At 42.6% G+C, this 20,662-nt stretch overlaps 1 protein-coding gene across 1 annotated transcript in view; it reads left to right on the top strand.

Annotated features, from left to right (window-relative positions):
• Positions 1–20,662, top strand: part of LOC137293669 (protein jagged-1-like) — a 76,581-nt gene that overhangs the window by 51,421 nt on the left and 4,498 nt on the right. The window contains exons 3-19 of the mRNA XM_067824359.1: positions 2,678–2,935; positions 3,427–3,487; positions 7,881–8,014; positions 9,241–9,360; positions 10,543–10,656; positions 11,600–11,827; positions 12,401–12,450; positions 12,945–13,118; positions 13,298–13,448; positions 14,260–14,424; positions 14,743–14,856; positions 15,375–15,488; positions 17,599–17,712; positions 18,418–18,562; positions 19,074–19,159; positions 19,667–19,780; positions 20,360–20,484. Coding sequence (XP_067680460.1) covers positions 2,678–2,935; positions 3,427–3,487; positions 7,881–8,014; positions 9,241–9,360; positions 10,543–10,656; positions 11,600–11,827; positions 12,401–12,450; positions 12,945–13,118; positions 13,298–13,448; positions 14,260–14,424; positions 14,743–14,856; positions 15,375–15,488; positions 17,599–17,712; positions 18,418–18,562; positions 19,074–19,159; positions 19,667–19,780; positions 20,360–20,484 — 2,267 coding nt within the window. The remainder of the gene's footprint in view (positions 1–2,677; positions 2,936–3,426; positions 3,488–7,880; positions 8,015–9,240; positions 9,361–10,542; positions 10,657–11,599; positions 11,828–12,400; positions 12,451–12,944; positions 13,119–13,297; positions 13,449–14,259; positions 14,425–14,742; positions 14,857–15,374; positions 15,489–17,598; positions 17,713–18,417; positions 18,563–19,073; positions 19,160–19,666; positions 19,781–20,359; positions 20,485–20,662) is intronic.

The following is a 20,662-nucleotide window of genomic DNA, read 5'->3' as shown; positions in this document are numbered from 1 at the left end:
CAGCAACGCCTTGGTATAGTCCCAGCTAGTGTCGCACATCTACCCGTACACATATGTTAACTCTGCTTATACCTTCTTCCGTGTATCCGCTCAAGTAGATGATGTGTTCTTTCAGGCTAATGGAACGTCAATAAGCAAATTATACTGAATGTTTGTATAGCTTTTCCCCTGCAACGTGCGTGAGGCATGCGCCCTGGATAGAGCCCTTGTGAAACGAATAGCTATCTGTAAACTAAACAGCGAAATCTATTTCCAACTCAATTAGAACTAGGTGACCAGGCAAGCTGACCTCTTCCTTCTGCCAGAAACACAAATCAAAGATTTATAAGAAGGGGAAGCGCGCGGTGCCCCTGACACAATGATGTGCTGACAATCATTGATGCCTCTACCACTCAGCCGTTCTGCCTCGTCTTGTTCGAAACTTCAAACACGCTGAGGTTCTCTCACTCGAGGAGCTGCTGTCACACACGGAGCCGCTGTCACAAATGGAACTGCTGTCACACATGGAGCTGCTGTCACACATGGGCTTGATGTCTCATGTTAAGCTGTCTGCACACACGGTGCTACTTTCACGCGAAGCTGTCCTCGGAGTTTTCTGCACACACGGTGCTACTGTCGCACACGGAGCTGTCCTTCACACACGGAACTGTCTACACACGGTGCTGTCACACACGGAACTGTATGCACACGCGGAACTGTCTGCACACACCGTCCTGTCACACACGGAACTGTCAGTCCACATGAAATCACAGACACTGTCGAACCATTTTGCTTTGAAACGCGGTAAAGGGTCGACGTTTCGGTAATGAACCTATCTAACCTCATACAGCCATCAACTAATCTCATGCAACATACAACCGTCAACTCTCTATGCACAATGTGGATTCACAACATTCAGTCATCCACTCGCCACAATATGGGCAGGCCATATACACATATGCATAAACCAACCGTAACTTTAAGTCAATGATGTTCGGTCAAAGACATCCTGCCAGTTGCAATTAAATGAACAATGGACTTGAGTTGATTTAAGTGTCATTTCTGGAAATCTCCCCGCGTCTGTTCAGGGATGTTTTACTTGTCCTGTACCTGTGCAAATGTAATGTCCATATCACTAGCATTACCCGGACTTTCACGAAGACTATTGGGTACAGGAGCGAAGGTCCTCAAGGTCACTGCATTGATCACAAGTTGACATCTCTGCTTCTATGTAACGCATTATCACCATACTTTGGCCCCGGGTGACGGGCAATCACGTGACAATCCTCAACAACAGGCTACAATTACACTCTAATTATTCAATTTCAAATACAAGATGAAACAATTGTTTCCATCATGTGATTATATCCAGTGCGCATGGCGTGCCTGTGCCGAGTCCTCAGGGTAGCTTCTCCATCATCCTGTAACGAGCTGCAAGGAGCTGTAGAGGAGCCTTGATTGTGACACGGCCACCTGAGGCACAACACACGGTCGGCTTCGCGGATCTCGCTGCCGGGGTCTGGACAAGGGACATCATCTGACGCTTGGTCGGCCAGCAGGATTCACAAGCTGCGACACGACAGGTGGACTGGACACTGAAACCTGACTGCCTTACACTCTGATACAGTTTGATGTCATATTTGTGATACCCGACGCTTGAGGAGACAGACATGCTTGACAGATTGGGAATACAGACCGTCTGGATCAGCATCACATATCTGATATCCGTGGATCAGGATCACATATCCGATGTCCGTGGGGGTTTGTTTGAAATGGATTCCTTTCCTATGCGTGTTAAACACAGTGCCCGCCGTCATATAGCTGGAATATTGCTGAGTGCGGCGTAAAAGTAAACTCACTCTCTCACTGGGAAAAAATGGCTTTCAGTCCTAAGGTACAGATGTTTCTAAGAGTGTACTAAGCAAACTGGGTCCCTACTTACATACAAAGTAGTAGTGACAGTGACCTCGTTTCTATACATGTACAGAGGAGAAAATAGAACCATCGTAATCGCAAAGGTTACAATGTCCATGCTTTTGTCAGCGAGGTGGCGCCCAGGTTAAGAAGACGTTACTCAGAGGAGCAGGTTCTACTCCGAACTAACCGCCTCCATGGTGTAGTGGTTAGGGCGTCCGCCTGGAGAACGGAAGGTCGCGGGTTCGATTCCCGGTCGCGTCATACCAAAAGACGTTAAAATGTTGTACTTGTTAGTCCCTGTCTGGCGCTTGGCATTAATTGGTAAAACAAGGTCTGGTCTTCTGAGTGGTGTGCGTATTCATGCTTTACTGCGGCATATCTCAGTGAGTTAGCACAACAATCCCAGCAGTTTAAGTCTGGGCTGGCACAAGCAGTCTCTAACACATACACACACATGCACGTCGTCATATGAGCGAAATATTCTTGAGTGCAACGTTAAACCTCACCTCACCTCACCTCACCTCACCTCACAACTCTCGAGTAAATGAAATTAACGTGACTGTGAATTTGGCTGGTATATATAACCGACCTGTTGCTGAAATACAATCGTTCCCATTACATAGCATGATGATATTGCATGTAAAGCTGCACACGGGATTTTCGCTTGCTTTGTTTTTACATCAAGTTATGTATATTTGTACAGCAGACTGAATGCCGATACAACACCACTGATTACAACAAATAGTCCTTCGTGTCTGATATAACTCTCGTTCTCCTCCAGATAATGGGGCCTCCCTCATTGAACGCGCATCTCACAAGGGGATCATTCTCCCGGGCCAGGCCTGGCACACCATCACCCACAACGGCGCCACCGCACGACTCACCTTCCGCATCCGGGTCGTGTGCGACACCCACTACTACAACACCACGTGTACCAAATTTTGTAGGCCCCACAACGACCTGTTCGGACATTACAAGTGCGACTCTAACGGAGACAAAAACTGCATGACTGGATGGATGGGACAAGAATGTGAAACAGGTAACCATGGCAACTAATGCAATGTATTACAAGTGTGGTCCAAAAATTAGTAATGAATAGTAAATGGTAGCTTTGTAATAAAGTCAGTTTTACGTCTGTGAAGATACCTTTCAAAGATTCACCATATCAAAATGTGTTCAGGAAGTGCACAACACAAGCCCCTGGCGGTTCCTCGACGAATCATTAATTATTAAATGATACCGTGTGTCTAACAGTATGGGGCTAATATCAGTCTTGTAATGTCAAACGCAAGTGAACTATATGTTATACAACGAGTCTTTTGACAATGCAGTGGTTAAAATGTTTGAAATGTGAACCCCGATATTTGATGACGTTTGTAAGATGTATTTATGCTGTGAAACAACACGCAGGCGTCAGAAGCCATGACTGTGTACTTGGAGGAACTAAAAACCTTAAATTTGCTGTAATGGAAATGTTTTGCCTTCGGCAAAATAGACATTGTTTGATGGGACTCTTTTTCTTCTTCCCAGCTATCTGCATACCCGGATGTCACGCAGTCCACGGTTCTTGCGAGAGACCGGGAGAATGCAGGTAGGCCCAGCATGGAGTCACTTCCGGTTGTTGTTTCCAAACTTCCTGGGCCCAGGGCCTCTTAAAATGTTTCATGTTTTCTAAGGATAATTAACCTTGTGTTGTACTTGAAAACATCGATTACTTTTTAGAACCGTGTTGTTTGTTGTCTTCTGGTTCTGTTATTTGAAAGGGATGGACATCGACTCCACATTTAACCTGTAACTATGCATGCGGTCCTTGTTACCCAGTTACCATTTGCTTTATTCATGTTCAGTCATTGACCAATGGTTCAGTTACCAGTGGAGATAACGGAACAGCCCCGACGTATTTCATTTAGGAGTTCCCAGGTTTTGGCGACCGATGCTTGTAATAAGGTGCGACTGTTGTGATTGGGTTGCCAGGCTCCTTTGTTTCGTTCGTGCATAATCGTATAGATCAATGCTCAGGGTTGTTTGACCAAGGTCACTTACAGACGGCCGTCATGCAGATAGAATATCTCTGAAGTCACACAAACAACAATGCCGACGTGGTTCCTTTACCAAGTGTTTGGAGTGAAGATGATTGCCGCAGACCACCTGCTTACATCACTGGTCATTTTGTTAAGGGATGGTTTGTCTGGTCTGGATTCGATATTGCTGTGGTATTGTTGTTTGAGGGTCGCGCAATGCCACATCACATGATTATCCTAATACATCTGAGTTAATGTCCCGTTTAGCCTCGTCCACCGACGTGTTTACGGGATTCCTGTTATAGTACTTAGACCTTGAAATACTGCTATTGTATATAAAAACATACTTTATACAATAGTGAAAAGATACACAGAATCCAAAAGCAGCCCAGGCAAGTTACTTAAAGCTGGGCAGTCTGAAGTGTCTCGGCTAATTCTCTGTGGTCTTGGAGGACATACAGGGCACCCGGTGGCAACATCAACTCTGTCTTTAAGGACGGCATCAAGTGTGTTGTCCAGCTCACAGATATGCTGAAATGCGCGTCGACAGGACACGACCCACAAGTGTGAAGAATCCTACATTATTAGAATTCACTGTATTCTTCCTACTCCAGATTCGTCCAGGCATACAATGCGGATGCCGACATTGTGCCTGGACGTCATTTTACCACAGTCGTACGTACGTACAAACCTCTTACTATAGGGCTCACGGACAATGCTGTAATAGAAGAAATGTCCACCGCGCCGTTAAATCCCACTGACGCACTCACTCATTAAATGATCCCCTACGCTTCACGTGATTAAATGCATACAATAACCACTGGTCGCGATGCCTAACAGGATAACAACAGGTTTCAATACAGGGTACGGAACTAACACGAACCTCGCTCTCTTCACGAGCTCCTTCAGTACTTCGTGTCGTCCCCACTAGATCAGTGGACTTTCTCTATAACTTTTCTATAGCATGGTGTACATATTCTAGCCCCACGAAATTAGAATTAACATGTAGCTTTATTTAGACACATTACAAAGTGTGTAGGATGTTATGCCATGCTTGCCGTTGTTTGATGGACGGAAACTGGAACAAGTGGGACGCATGGATGACGTTGCGGTTTTCAGTGTATCTCATCAATAGCGTACATCACTGAGTGGCAATGATACCATGTGGTACTCATTATTTACTTGTCGCTAAACGTGTGAAAGTGTGTGAGTGAGTGGTTGAGTAAGGTTTTAACGCAGCTTTCCAGTCCTAGGGACAATTACAGTTTTGTATCCTAGTTTTCCCAGCACGACTAACCTGTCAATCGCTGATCGAGGGAAATTGCAGCGTGAGGCAATAACCACTCATGCCGTCTGGGTGAAGTTTGGAGAAGGCGCAAATCGACTGGACCGTCACTATTGAACTAACACTTCTATCGGAATATGATTTTAAAAAAGACTACAGATGTGTATTAAACGTGATTATCCTAAAATCAGTCATTTTTCTGGGATAATGTTCAGTCAAGCGTGAATCCCACACTCACTCATCAACCTGGAAGCAGAACAATAAGGTGTTACAACACCGAACACCTCTAATAGTCTTCACCGTAAAGAGATTACGGACGTAACGTGGAGTGTGATATATATAAGAGTATGTAAAGACAGAGATTAAAGAGTATCGACACCAGGCCTGCTTCATGAACAATTTGTCTCCGTCTTTCTTCTGCTAGTTAGACGACAAGACACACGGAAAGCCTTGCACCTGAAGGTGTGAGAGGCACTTGCGTGGATGCAGCACCCTCCACGTGACGCTATCTTTTATGTATGTAAACTAGTAACCATGAGATGGAGCTCGGTTCTCGTCACACACTGATAGGGCGACTGGCCGGGATTCCTGCTGGCAATCTGACACTCAAGACGTGAATAGTGCTGTGAAATATTATGTTACGTATGAATGCAGCTAATGTGATCTGGTACTTCACGCTAAGTTCTGCTGTCACCACTGGCTACTGACAAGTGTGCCGGAACGCTGGTGCTGTCTACACCGCGCGTGTGGCAACCGACGACTCGGACTTTCCCGTGAGAACCGAGATCGGGTGGACGGGGAGGGATGTTCCCATTGTATACCGATGACCTATGGGATTAATACAACAGTCACACTTCGGGGCTGGGCCACATTTTGTACTCCAGTAAACATACAGACAATTGAGGCACACGGCATTCTGTGGGTCACCACAATGAATTGTAACGGTTGTCACTTTTTGAAGTTTTCCATACAGAAATCTCAAGACTCTCTCATTGTTGAAACACGAAGTGAGTAGAAAAAGACTCTATCCTTGTAATTGTCGAAATTCTATCTCGACTCCCACAAAGACTTGTCACGGAGTCTGTGATAGAGATGGGGCTTTTCCCGAAGGTCAAACTTCCTTCCTTACGTTATAAGGCAGCATCACTTCACTTTGCCCGGGAGCAGCGCCTTGTGGTGGAAGTTAAACACACTCACTCACTCGTGGAGCTCGCCTCAATGCTCTTGAGACCGCAAGGTCGTTGTTCCATCCCTGACAGCCACATAAAAAAGACTTTAAAACATTGCTGACTTGGATTATAATCTGATACGGGAAGTTAAATCGCATTAGAAAGAACGTTAATATATAAGTTAATTTTGAGGCCCTATTCAAACCGTTATACCAGGTCATACTGCCGGGCTAGCTGCGGATATGCAGGAAAGTTCAGTTTCAAGATAACCCTTGAAGATCTGGGTTGGAATTGATGTTCAGCAACCACTGCTTGTTGTGTAAGAGGCGACTAACGGGATCGGGTGTCAGGCTGGCTGACTTGGTTAACACATGTCATCGTATCTTAATTGTGTACACCGATGCTCATGATGTTGATCACTGGATTGTCTGATCGGCTCAGTTATTTACAGCCATGTAGAATGTTGCTGAGTATGGCGTAAAACTAAATTAGCTTAGTTTCAGGATGTGTTGCAGTACAATTCCGTTTTCAGGAAATTACCACTTCTTATAATCCATAAAGTGAATCGATGTTTTGTGGAAACCGGACACTGCAAATTCCCCCGCTTCTGTTGTACATGAGTCACTCGAACGTGAACAATGAATCCCACCTCCCGGGACGGAGTTAATCTCCAGCAACCCGGCCTTGCTTGTAGAGACGATCGGGTGGTTGACTGGAACGTTGATGCTCATGATATAACTTTCTGTACATTCTGGTCCACATTCGACTGTTTCGAGGCGTCATATGCAAGCTCTACGAGCTGCGTTAATACAGAACAAAAAATATTCCATTCTTAAACTTCTCTTCAGCTGACTTCTGAAACATTTCCAATTCGTCCGACATTATCACTTAGTTCGTGGGTTTTGTGTTAAACTTGAGCCGTGCACACTGCAAAAATGCCACCATAAACTTGTTGGGGATTTTTAAGCGGTAGTATGACATATATTTTTGCGCTCATGTTCCAGCTTGTGGAACGCTTCTGCAGTAAAAGCTGCACATTCCAGGCATAACCAGGTTATGTTTTGATACAGTATAACACGGTATACCCATGTTCAAAATTACCTATTATAAATGTCCGCATCGATCACCAACACAGAGACAGTAGGCCTTTCTGAAACAGGACACGATGGCCCATAGTCGGAATACGATGAAACCACCCAGTTCGTGAAGTTACGCCACGGACACGATCGTAACTGTCCAGTTTTAAGCTAGACTTACAATAATCGTAGCATTAAAATCGCTTTGTGGCCTGGGGCCCAAGGTAAATTGTTAGGACGTAACCTTTCTTGGAATCTTATTTTGAAGCAATATCTGCAGATGGATGTTGCGCTTTTTTTAAACAATACCCGGTTATTTGTATTTATTAATACATATAATTGCCAATTTAAATGATTATTTATTTTTTGTTGGATAACATTTAAATGGGGTTTCTACAGTGCTGATGTGTGACACTTGTATGTTGCTTTGCAGGTGTGCCTACGGCTGGCAAGGCGACCTCTGTGATCAGTGTATTCCCTACCCGGGGTGTAAGCACGGCTCTTGTAACGGGTCCCCATGGCAGTGCGTGTGTCATCTCAACTGGGGAGGCATTCTGTGTAACAAAGGTGTGTGTCAGTCTTACCTCATAGCTTTGGACCATCATAGCAGTCTGGACCGTCTGGGTTCTGTAGCACCATGACACTGCAATCTACAAGTCACACAGGCTACATCCGGGTACTCAACACACGCTGCCGCACACTCTGACGCACACTCTGACGTATGTACACGCACGACACATTTGAGGCAAAGAATACCTAACACCACCCCCCACCACACACACGCGCGCGCGCGCAGACACACGCAGACACATACACATACACATACACATACACAAACACAAAAAACAAAAGGAAAATGAAATGTATCAACCGCGTCCGTTCCTGTGTTCGTGTGACCGTTACTTGCTGTAACGCGTTAGGTCTTTTCTCGTGGAGGAATTCTTTAATTTTTTATTCATGGCCAAATTTCATGCCCTGTTTATTTCTCAAACAAATCCGGCTGATTTGTCTTTGATTTATGAGGGCTGTGACTGATGGACGGGTTGAAATATTTACAATTTAATTCAAAGTCAGTAAATATTTGATGTGACTTGAGACGGGAACGAGGCTGTTAATTGTTGTCAGGTTAAAGTTGTGTCGGCCTTAGCAAACTGAGCTGTACTGCCGAGGGTGCATCACACAACAGCCTGCACGTGCACGACTGTTTATAGTGAAAGCACTGCATTAATGATATACATCGCTGGTCACGGCAGTGCTCATTTATATGCATGACTGTATCTTGCAGAGTGTAAGGCGCTCTTTTTTCGTCTGGCAGTTGGGCCATTTTTAGAATGAGGAACTGAACTAAGTTAGATGAAGTTCCTAGCTAGTAATTTTATGTTCTTGTGGGCTCTGCTGAAAGTGTTGGGAACACTCTATGGGTCCCTGTGTTCATTAAAGGTATTTTCTTCATTTTTTTAATTGTCAATTAAAGAATCTTTTTACTTATGACCTGATTTATTATGTTCTCAGCTTGGGGAAAAAGAACTGTGTACGTGCTATGCGGGCAATAAAATACATTTGTGTGGGGAATATAGGTAACTATTTAATTTTGCTCTCCATGAAACATGTTACATAATCCTACTGTATGTTACAATTCTTTTGAGGGACTATTTCAAGTTATTTCTATTACTGAGCCAATGGTTTTGAAAAGGGTCATCACAAACTGAATATGTAAAACCTGATATATTGTTCCAGCTTCTCATAGAACAAGAGCAATGAGGACAAGTTTGATTATTTTTATTCTATTTCAGATCTCAACTTCTGTGGCCGCCATCATCCCTGTCGCAATGGCGGCCTCTGTCGGAACATCAACCCTGATGAGTATGCCTGCACCTGTCCCAAAGGATTTTCAGGGAGGAATTGTGAAATAGGTAGGCACAAGAGCAACAGGGTCAGCGGCTTCACTTTGACCACACTATACTCTAAGTTAATTTATCTGTCAGGGTTTTGGAAACAGTCCTGCTGAATTATTTTGTCATGTGTCAGAGTGAAGATCATAAGAACAAAATATGGTCAGATACAGGTTCTCAATACCATCTCTGCGTTTGTCGTGAAACTTGATGAACCTTTTCATAAATAAATCAAAGTCATCCTTTAGGTTTTTGCAAAACCTGGTTAGATCTTTTCTGTTTCTATATTTGTGTACCTTGACCGGAACTTTATATTGGAATGTGGGTTTCAGTCAGATGTAAAGGTTTATCCTTGTTTAATTCTAATTATATAATTGTGTCATACTTTCTCTCTGATGTGTAAGGATTATAGACATTCAGTGTCCTACAATGGACTTAATCCACATGAAATACATATTCATTTGTGCTGAAGGACACATTATTTTAGATTTGAAAAGATTTTGGAGCTTACACCTTACTGAAAAAGAGTGTTGTATTTAGAATGGAGAATGTTTAGGCTAAATGAATGCAAGGTCAAGGTGAGGATGCATGTTTGCGAAAACAGCATTATTTGGTCACCCCTGGAGAATCTTTGCTCTTCCTCTGGGGAGACTGGGGATAGATTCTCCACATGGGTAGACCATTTCTAGTGTCCCAGCCGTGATATTGCTGGAATATTGCTAAAAGCAGCATAAAATCATGCTCACTCACTCACTTTGCTCGTCCTACCACATTGATGTTAAGTGGCTTGTCTGTTGAAGGTCAGGTTCACCTTTGATGTTATTCTGTGATAATGCAGCACTATACATGGTACATTGTTTGTGGTGACTGTATGGTGAAGTAGCTGCCTGTAGTTTCAAAGACATTTAGTCTGTCATTAATTGTCTGCAGCTTCTATTCATGCCCGGTATATAAAGCAGTAATGCGGATCAGGCTATTAACTAAGGTTAATCTTAACTCCCATTCTTTAACATTTCACTAAGGTTACCTTAGTGACTTATCATCAGCTTAGTGCTTTGTACAAAGTAGCCATAATGGTCAACACCTGACAAATTAAGCATTTGTGCGGAATCGTTTCAGACTTCAGTGCTGTAGATCTGAGATATTATACATTGTTTTCCTCTTCATTAGCAGAACAATGCATGTTTATGTTTATTTATTCAGCTGATCATGCCTGTACATCGTCACCATGTGTGAATGGGGGCAAGTGTGTGGAGATACACACAGGATTTGTCTGCAACTGCCCTCCCGGCTGGACCGGCACCAAGTGTGACATCAGTAAGTATGTGGAGGACTTATTCCCCAGTCTCTAGAAGCATGACGATATACTGTAATTATTCCCGGTCTCCGGAAACATGGAGGAGTACTGCAGTTATTATCAGTCTCCTGACACATGGAGAAATAGATATTCCTGGTCTCCTGAAACTGGAGAAATACTGTGGTTATTCCTGGTCTCCTGAAACATTAGAAATATTATTTATTTTTCCCACCGCAGTAAGAAATAGCTGCCATCATCTGCAAATTACAAAACTGTCACTTTTAAATGTGATTCATTTAGAAGTTTATTATTAACTTGCATAGTGCTATTTTCACTTGCAAAACAGCTGCATCCTTTTCAGTGAAGCAAAGGAGAAACTGTGGAAGTGTTACATATGCTTTCTGCCCTAGCATGCATCTTTGATGTGGTTTCTTTGAAGGGAATTCCATTGTTTACAGGTTTTAATTTTGTTTCACATTTTAAGTTAAGAAAAAGAAATAAATATCAACTACTGACAATATGACAGACAGACATATTTATTTTCAGTAGTTCTAAGCCAAAGTCCCACAATACAAAATGCTAGCATTTGTAAAAGCTAGATGAGTAAAACTGAAATGAAAGAAAGAAAACAAAAGTATGTTAAGGTAACATGTTATTGGCAAATATATAATCTCTGATGTAGTTTTCAATCTTTACATTAACCAGTAGAACATTTCCAGTATTGTGGATAAACTGTTTAATGGATACATACAGAATCAAACTTACACTGAGAAGGGATATTCACCTCAGATTCAAGGTCATTCCTGTCGAACGTTTATTCATTACATGAACCAGGATGATAGTTGAAGCTTTCCCCATGACTATCCTCGGGACTTTTCCAAGTCAAATGATTTCTCATCTCATTATTTATTCATTATCTATTGAAGGAGAGTAATTACCAGTATGTTTGCTGTGTATGTGCAGATGTTAACGAGTGTGAATCCAACCCTTGTCTCCACAACGGTACCTGTGTGGACCAAGACAACAGCTATGACTGTGAGTGCCCTGAGGGCTGGCAAGGCCCCCACTGTCAGCTGGATGCAGATGAGTGCAGTGGCAGTCCATGCGTCAACGCATACGCCTGTCACAACCTTGTTGGAGGCTACACTTGTGACTGCCAACCAGGCTGGACAGGGAAGAGATGCGATCAAAGTGAGTTCCTGGAGATTGACAGGAACAATATTTGTCTAATAGAGAATTTGTTATGATTACATCGAATTTTAAATGATTTTCATATGTCTTTTTTGTCTATGTGGTCACCAAATAGAAAATTGATGATAATTTTTTTATTCGATTATAATGAGATATTTTGGTATGGAGTCTTATACCACTGTGAAGACACTTAATTATGAATTTAAAACAAGAACAACTGAATGCAAGTGTATTTCTTATCTTACACTTTGTAATTATCATTGAATTGTTTATTGAATTGACATCACAAGGTAGTGTGTTGAATTAAATAACTGAATTTGAATAATTTTAGTAAAACATAAAATTATGAGTATTAATGGAGTATATAATTTTTTGTTTATCCATACACTTATTTATGTAACAGGTAAGTTTCAGAGCAAAATAAGGACCTAATAAGACACAGTATTTGTATATAATTTAGTCTGATAGGAGTAAGAAATACTATTTCGTGTAACCCCTAAGAACTTTGAAATCAGGAAATAAACTGTACAATAATGCATGATACTAACCACAGTGTCTGGTTGTGCTTCACAGATGTGGATGACTGTGCAGCTGTCCAGTGTTTTAATGGTGCATCGTGTGTGGTGAGTGTTACACAAAACCAGAGGGAGGAGACACAAGCCTCCAAGAGTTATCTCCCTTCTCGTTTGTACACCATTTTCATACTGGTTGGTTGATTTGTTGTTCAACATCACTCAGCAATTCTATAACTATAGGAATAAAAATAAGTCTTGACTAGAGATACAGTGATCAACAGCATGAACATTGATCTACGCAGTTGGGATACAAGGACATGTGTCAACCAAGTTAGTAAGTCTGACCACCAGATATTATAAAAAGATTTGGAAAATGTATTTAAAGATAAAGCATTTGCTTCACACAATCTTAATCAGGTCAGGAACTAAACATTTAATGCACGAGGGGTTGTCATGGATTTTGCATGAAGACAAGGCATGTTTTTCCAGTTACAGCTGTGAGCTCACAACGACCCTAAATGAGGGTCAGCTGAACACCTATGTATGTGGCAGGCAATTCTTCAGATGTCTGTATGTCTTAATAATTATTGTTTATGTTTCAGGACTTAGTGAATGGTCACTACTGTGCGTGTATCCCAGGATACACTGGGGCTCGGTGTCAGATTGAGATCAACGAATGTGCAAGTAACCCCTGTCAGAATGGTGCTACATGTCGCAACCAGCTGGCTGCATACTCTTGTGACTGCCACGATGGCTACACAGGGGTCAACTGTGAGGTAAGTTGTGTGATAATGTGATGCATACAGGTCATGTAGTGCTAACATCTCATGGTCATGTGATGTATACAGGTCATGTGATGTGTTCAGGTCATGTGATGCACTTGTGTGTAGGATGAATGAATAGCAGAGGCTCAAGTGTATTGGATGAATATTTGAGATGTTTTGTTGTCCTGCAGATTGACATGGACCCCTGTAATCCCAACCCCTGCAAACATGGGTCCAGCTGTTTCAACATACAGGGCGACTTCTACTGCCACTGTCGGGATGGGTTTGATGGCAAGGACTGCTCTCAGATGCGATCTACATGTGCTGAACAGTCCTGTGAAGGTGAGTGTTCTCTTCCCATATATCATGTGCTGAACAGTCATATGAAATTGAGTATTCTCTTCCCATATATCATGTGCTGAACAGTGCTGTGAAGGTAAGTGTTCTCTTCCCATATATCATGTGCTGAACAGTGCTGTGAAGGTGAGAGTTCTCTTCCCACATATCATGTGCTGAACAGTGCTGTGAAGGTGAGTGTTCTCTTCCCATATATCATGTGCTGAACAGTGCTGTGAAGGTGAGCGTTCTCTTCCCATATATCAAGTGCTGAACAGTGCTGTGAAGGTGAGTGTTCTCTTCCCATATATCATGTGCTGAACAGTGCTCTGAAGGTGAGTGTTCTCTTCCCATATATCATGTGCTGAACAGTCATATGAAGCTGAGTGCTCTTCCCATATATCATGTGCTGAACAGTGCAGTGAAGGTGAGTGTTCTCTTCCCATATATCATGTGCTGTTATATCATGTGCTGAACAGTCATATGAAGCTGAGTGCTCTTCCCATATATCATGTGCTGAACAGTGCAGTGAAGGTGAGTGTTGGGACTGGTCATTTTTTTAACAGAGATGGTCAGTTTTTTTTAATAATAATGTATATGAACTATTGACTCTTGCCTTTTAAATGCTTACTGTGTTTGGATCTACCTTCCATGATGCCCTCTGTCTCGCACATTTCATGAACAGTCCGTGACGGAGCTATAGTTTGTCTGCTTCCCCCTCCAAATTTTTGTTGGATGTGAATAATTAAAACATGTAGCTATTTAGGTTTGAGCATACTCTTCTATCCCTGTTAAAATATATACATGTCTGCCCTAGTGATCGACAGTTGCACCATCTCCATCCCCTCCAACGAGTCGGTGGGTGGGTTCCGCCTCATCTCGTCCAGCGTCTGTGGTCATCATGGAATCTGCATCAGTCAACCCAGCGGGCGCTTCTCATGTGCCTGTGAGACAGGCTACACAGGAACCTACTGCCACGAGAGTAAGTCTCTGTCATTGTTTGAATACATTTAATTTCAATTGTTGAAATGATTATTGTCTGCATATTTTTTCATATCTAAATCCTTTTCCGTCATACATTGAAGGTTGTTCAGTTAGCATGAATATCAAATATTTCCCTTCCAACACTTTCATCTGAAATTACTCAACAAAATATTTTTGTTCATGGTTAACAACTTTATTAGCTTCAGTGTTTATTTTTTTCTTTTTGTTTGTTGAAAGTGCATGCCCATTTCATTTGTTCTTCAGCCTGAGGATATTACTGTGTAGTGCCATGGTTTGCCCTGATTCAATGTTTCAGATATAGATGATTGTGCCAGCAACCCTTGTCAGAACAACGGGACCTGCATTGATGGCGTCAACTCCTACCAGTGCATCTGCATGGATGGCTGGGAGGGTGCCCTCTGCAACATCAGTGAGTGAGCTTGCATTCTCAAAGGATGTTGTTTGTTATAGAATGGGGACTGACTGGTCATGTGTGGAGATTGTCTGATTACTTTGGGAGTTGGCTCTTATACAGTGGGGATAGTACGTTATGAAATACGGGTTGGATGATCGGAGTGTCAGTAGTGACCACCGATTAATATTGTCTATGTTACTCTGATAACTGAATATTGTGTAGGGTTTCTCATAACCTTTAAGGTTTTTTCTTAGAAATGAGTGAAATGAACTTCTGTTTGATGTGGTGCCTCCATCCTGTGACTTGATTCCAGTGCACTGACTGGGTGCTTGCTTGACCCTCTCCAAACTGACAGCCACTGGAGTGTCTGGTCCAAATCCAACCACAGAGAGTCAGCTGATGTAGCTTCACTAGTGGTAATGTCTAATGCTGAATAATGATAAAGATGACAGCAGCACTCACCCTGTGTAGAGGACAAGGGTGTTCTTACCCCCTCCCCGACTGTGTACTGTACCCATGCTTTGCCTCCACAGACCGCAATGACTGCGAGACCAACCCTTGTCGTAATGGTGGCTCCTGTGTGGATGACTTTGGCCAGTTTGTGTGTCAGTGTGTCAACGGATGGAAGGGGAAGACATGCACTCTCAGTAAGTCATGTGATTAACTCAACTCTGATGGGTTACCTTGTCGCTCTTGGAGTACCTGTGTGGATTCAAAATAGGTCCCCAGCAGTATCTGCTAGTGGTTCTTTCACACCTTCATACTGCATGATATAGTCTCTAACTGAATAGTGGTACGAAAAGTGAGATGTGTTGTTTAACATTTCATTCCAAATGTATTAAAGTTCCTCAGCCAGACTTCTATACTGACACACAATGAAAACACAAAACTGATTTTGGTCATTTTTGAAATTATTTAACATAATGAATTCAATTATCACACTTAGATAACTTGATGTAAGGTCGCCAAGTGAAACCATAAGAAGATTTGGGTTCAAACCCATTTAATATTCCTGGCAAAGGGATAATTCGACAAAACACAACTCTGGCAGTTTTATTGGATCTTATGGGGTGCATGGATACTGTGACATGGACGAGCAAAGTGGCGTTTTGGACGCATAAAAGGCATCATGATGAGATTGTTTCACAACCAGTCACAAAATGCCACGGCTCAACGAACCACAGAGGAATCAAGCCATTGAGACGGTGTTGGCTGGATCATCACAGAGCGAGGTTGCCCACCCCTTTGGAGTGCATCCAACAACTGTCCACAGACTCCATCAATGTCATCAGCAAACATGAAGTCTTTGTGACTGTCCACGACCAGGCTGACTTCCGGTTACGGCACCACGTCAAGACTGACGCATCCGACAAGCACATCAACGGAACCGCTTTTTAGACAGCAGCAAACACAGCTCATACCACAGTAGGACGTAACGGACGGCAAGTCAGCACTATGATGGTGATAAGACGTCTGCGAGCTGTGGGTATGAGATGTCATAGGCCATACCGTAGAAACATCATGACACCACGTCATCGGGCTGCCTGACTGCAGTTTGCTCAACAACACTGCCTTATGCCACCCAGATTCTTCAACCAGTGTGTCTACTCTGATGAGTCAAGGTTCTGGCTATCATTTGCCAACGGACATCAACGTGTATACAGATGGCAACACGAACGTTATCAAGATGGATGCATTATTGAGAGAAATCGCTTTGATAGAGACAGTGTAATGGTTTGGGCTGAATTCAATGCCAGATTTTGGAGCCGTCTGATTGTGATTAACGGTACACTGACAGCACAGCGTTATGTCAACCAGATATTTCTTCAACCGCTTCTGAACAACCATGGACATCAGCAAATGCACTTGACATTCCAGCACGATAACGCCCGTCCCGACACTGCACGTCTTACCAGAGACTTTCTCCAGCAAGCACAGATACCAGTCCTTCCCTGGCCAGCTGTTTCATCAGATTTAAACCCCACTGAACATTTGTTGGATGAACTTGGACGCCGTGTCCATCAACGTCAACATCAACCAAACGTCGCAGAATTGGCCCTTGCTCTACAGCAGGAGTGGCAGAACATTCCTCAAGCATCTGTTCGATGTTTGTGCCAGTCCATGCCACGACAACTCTGTGCTTGCTTGCAATCTCAAGGGGGTCACACTCACTACTGATAAGGAGGTCTGTGTGTTAAACTTCATGTGTTACGTCATCAGTGTGCAACACACCATCTTCTTAACATGCAAAGGAAAGACAATTAAATTCTTTACATGACTGTATTAATGATATAATGATAACTGTGAAAATGATAGGGTTTGTCATTTTTTTCCTAGTATGAAATGGGTTTTGCGTTTTCATTGTGTGTCAGTATACGTCCCATCCAGGCTTGACCAGAATTGAGATTTTGTGAGAGCGTCACTTAAATGGCTGTGTACAGCTCCAGCTGTTGACAGAGTTGACAACCAGAACAGCTGTAACAGCTGTAAGATGTGCTAGTCAGGAATGTTCCTGGAGAGAGTTCTAACTCTGTGATCCAATTCGGACATACCTTTCCTGTAGCTGCCAGAACTGTTCAGACCTTGATCTCTTTGTGTTCTCCTCCACAAGCAGTAGCGTTACTGAAGTCACTGTGCACTTTGTAGAACCTGACCTCAAGCACTGATGATAACTTACTTTACTGATACCCATGCGTCTAGCTATTGCTGATGTCCGTGTCACAGTCTGGTGTTCAGTGACATGTTTAATGTTTGCAGCTGACAGCCACTGTGACGACACCACCTGCTCAAATGGAGGAAGCTGCGCCGACGTGGGGAACACATTTGCTTGTGACTGTCAAGAAGGCTGGGTGGGCAACACCTGTCAGAGACGTATGTACATAACCCTCCTCCGTGTACCCCTGTATACTGCCCTTGCTGGTACTGACAGTATTTCAGCTCAGTGTGTCTCTAAGATATCAAAGTAACTGCAGCCCAATGTCTACCCCAATGACTGCTAAATGTCTACCCCAATGACTGCTAAATGTCTATACCCCATATCAAACATCTACCCAGTTCCAAAAGTCTACCACACCTGTCTGTTGGGACAACAGACAATACATATTAAGTCCAAGTTGGCAACAGGTGTGGTAGACTTTTGGTACTGGGTAGATGTTTGATATGGGGTATAGACATTTAGCAGTCATTGGGGTAGACATTTAGCAGTCATTGGGGTAGACATTGGGCTGCAGTTACTTTGATATCTTAGAGACACACTGAGTTGTCCCACTGACCGTGTTTGCCTCATCGAACACTCTTCCTGTGCATTGCCCTTAAAATCCAGTCTTACAATGGTGAAAGTTGAATTAAAAGATTAGCAGGCCAGTAATGGTCTGAAGAAACAAATACAACGCTGGCCAATTTAATTGCTAAGGGGAGTGAATCAACTGATGAATACAAATATTGTCTTTTTCAAACTGGACTTGACATCGATCTTGTGGCCACTTCAGCCTGTATTTGCCTTGGCTAAGTACAATGTCATGCCAAGTCCAGATATGAACACATCATGACAGTAACAGTGAGGGTGTCTTGTTGCAGCGGCCGTGTACAGCTGTGACTCATCCCCTTGCCGCCATGGTGGAACCTGCGTCAATAGCGGTGACAGCTTCACCTGCATCTGCCGTGATGGCTACGAGGGGCAGATGTGTGAGAAAAACATCAATGATTGTAACCCGTTTCCATGGTGAGTTTATTAAGACAGACAAATAGAGTACTGGTATATTGTAGATTCTAAAGATGGACAAGTTGTGACCAGCAAGAGATAAGTGTTCAAGCAACAGTAACAACACAAACACATCCCCTCACACATGCACATGTACACGCATTCATGCACACATGACCGCACGCACACACCTCTTATCTTGGAGAGTTTCTGCAAGTAGTGGAAAGTGAATCGTGAGTTTCATTTAAATCAGGCTGTTTTGTTTTATATATTGGCCATCAGCTCCATTATGTAGAAATCAGCTAGACATATTGATACATCGATACTGCTCACATTTATAAGTAATGGCATGCTATCTTCGTTTCATACCATGATCTTCAGTGAAAACTTTATGCTACATGTTTTTGTCATTATATCCCAACAGAAAACTCAAATCTCACTATTATATAATGATATAGGGTTCAACAAATATCTGATCTTGTAAGATGGACAATGTTGAATGATAGGTGTAATGTGTATTGTGTTGTTTCAGCTACAATGGAGGCACATGTATTGATGATGTCAACTGGTATGTGTGTCGCTGTGCCAAGGGATTCTCCGGGCCTGACTGTCGTGTCAGTAAGTACAGCCTATGGCAGGTCCCTAGTCAAGGATATGTGTGCCATGTTAAGAAAGGGTCAAAATGTCTGTATTGCAAGCATGGAGATGAGTGTACCTTGGGTTTTGTATGGTGTATCCCTGATGCCTGGTTGAGTGAAATAATCCTCACTTTCTACTTTAATAACCACCTTTGACATTCAATGGCAGAAATGATCAGATTTTTGTAGCCTGATTTCGTAAACATCAAAGATAACCTTTGAATCAGATAGTAACAGAACTATGTGACAGAACTCGTGTGCAGTATGACGAATACCAATGAAATGAATGGTACTGTCAGTGGTGAACATTTCTTTGTCTGCTGTAATAATCCTCATGCTTCTAACCAACTCATGCTCTTGAATATTTTCCAAAAAGTACTTATGTATTTTTTGAAAGTTTTATTACATCAGTTTTGTCTGTATCATTCAATTCTTGTTCAATGCATAATTGGTTGTCATGGTGTAAATGGGAATTTGTGTCCTGCAGATATCAACGAGTGTGCCTCTAGTCCATGCACGTATGGCAGCACCTGTATTGATGGTATTGGAGAATTCACCTGTATTTGCCCCCCTGGGAGGACTGGAGACAGGTGTCAAACAGGTAGGCTTGGGGTATGCTGAAAGGGGAAAGGACACAAGGAACAGTTTGTCAGAGGTGTCTTACTGTTTTATCAAAATCTGTGTCTTTTATTCAGCTAGTGGAAACCCAGTAATATAAGAGAGCATTGTCTTCATGATGGTGTCAGGGATGCTGGTTGGGAAATTCACTTATGTTTTTTAAATAAAATAGCAAACTGTATTCATTTGATGCTTGTCTCCTAAGAAAATACAGTATTGTTTTGATACACTGTAATTGGGCAATAGGGAGACCAAGTATTTAAAGCTTTCACTTGTCTCAACGCTGTGCTATTGCTGGAATATTGGTGAACACAGCATCCAACTCACTCCTGCAGGTAACTGGTCATGAATAACTGCAAAATGGCAGATGTAGCATTAAGCAGTATTTTTCCTACAATGTGTGGTATGGTACACACATGAAATTCATACCAATAATATCATACAGTGATGTTAATATACATTCGATTGTTTCTTCTGACAAGTGGTTTGAAGCAGAAATATTTCTTCTTGTTGAAGAAAGTGGTACATATAACAGAATCACTTGTCTTTTGTTTCTGTACAGTGATTGGTCAGATTGCCTCGCCCAACTCGTGTGTCCATGACAGACGGATTTACGAAGATGGCAGCCAATGGGAGCACCAGTGTAACTCATGTATCTGTGACAATGGCAAGGTCACGTGTAGCAAGGTGAGACAGTTTGGTGGTCCTGACATAACTCTTATGTCTGACATTTTGTTGCAGTGCATGGATCATTCTTGTTTCCAAGATAAATATCAGACAAGTAAAGTGTATAAAAAGTGACTGCATGCCCCTTGCAGGAGACTACACTCAAAATAGTCAGCCTTGTACTGGTCACATAGTATTC

Source organism: Haliotis asinina, chromosome 8 (assembly GCF_037392515.1).
Source record: "Haliotis asinina isolate JCU_RB_2024 chromosome 8, JCU_Hal_asi_v2, whole genome shotgun sequence".
NCBI lineage: Eukaryota > Metazoa > Mollusca > Gastropoda > Lepetellida > Haliotidae > Haliotis > Haliotis asinina.
This window is presented reverse-complemented; position numbering and strand designations above follow the sequence as displayed.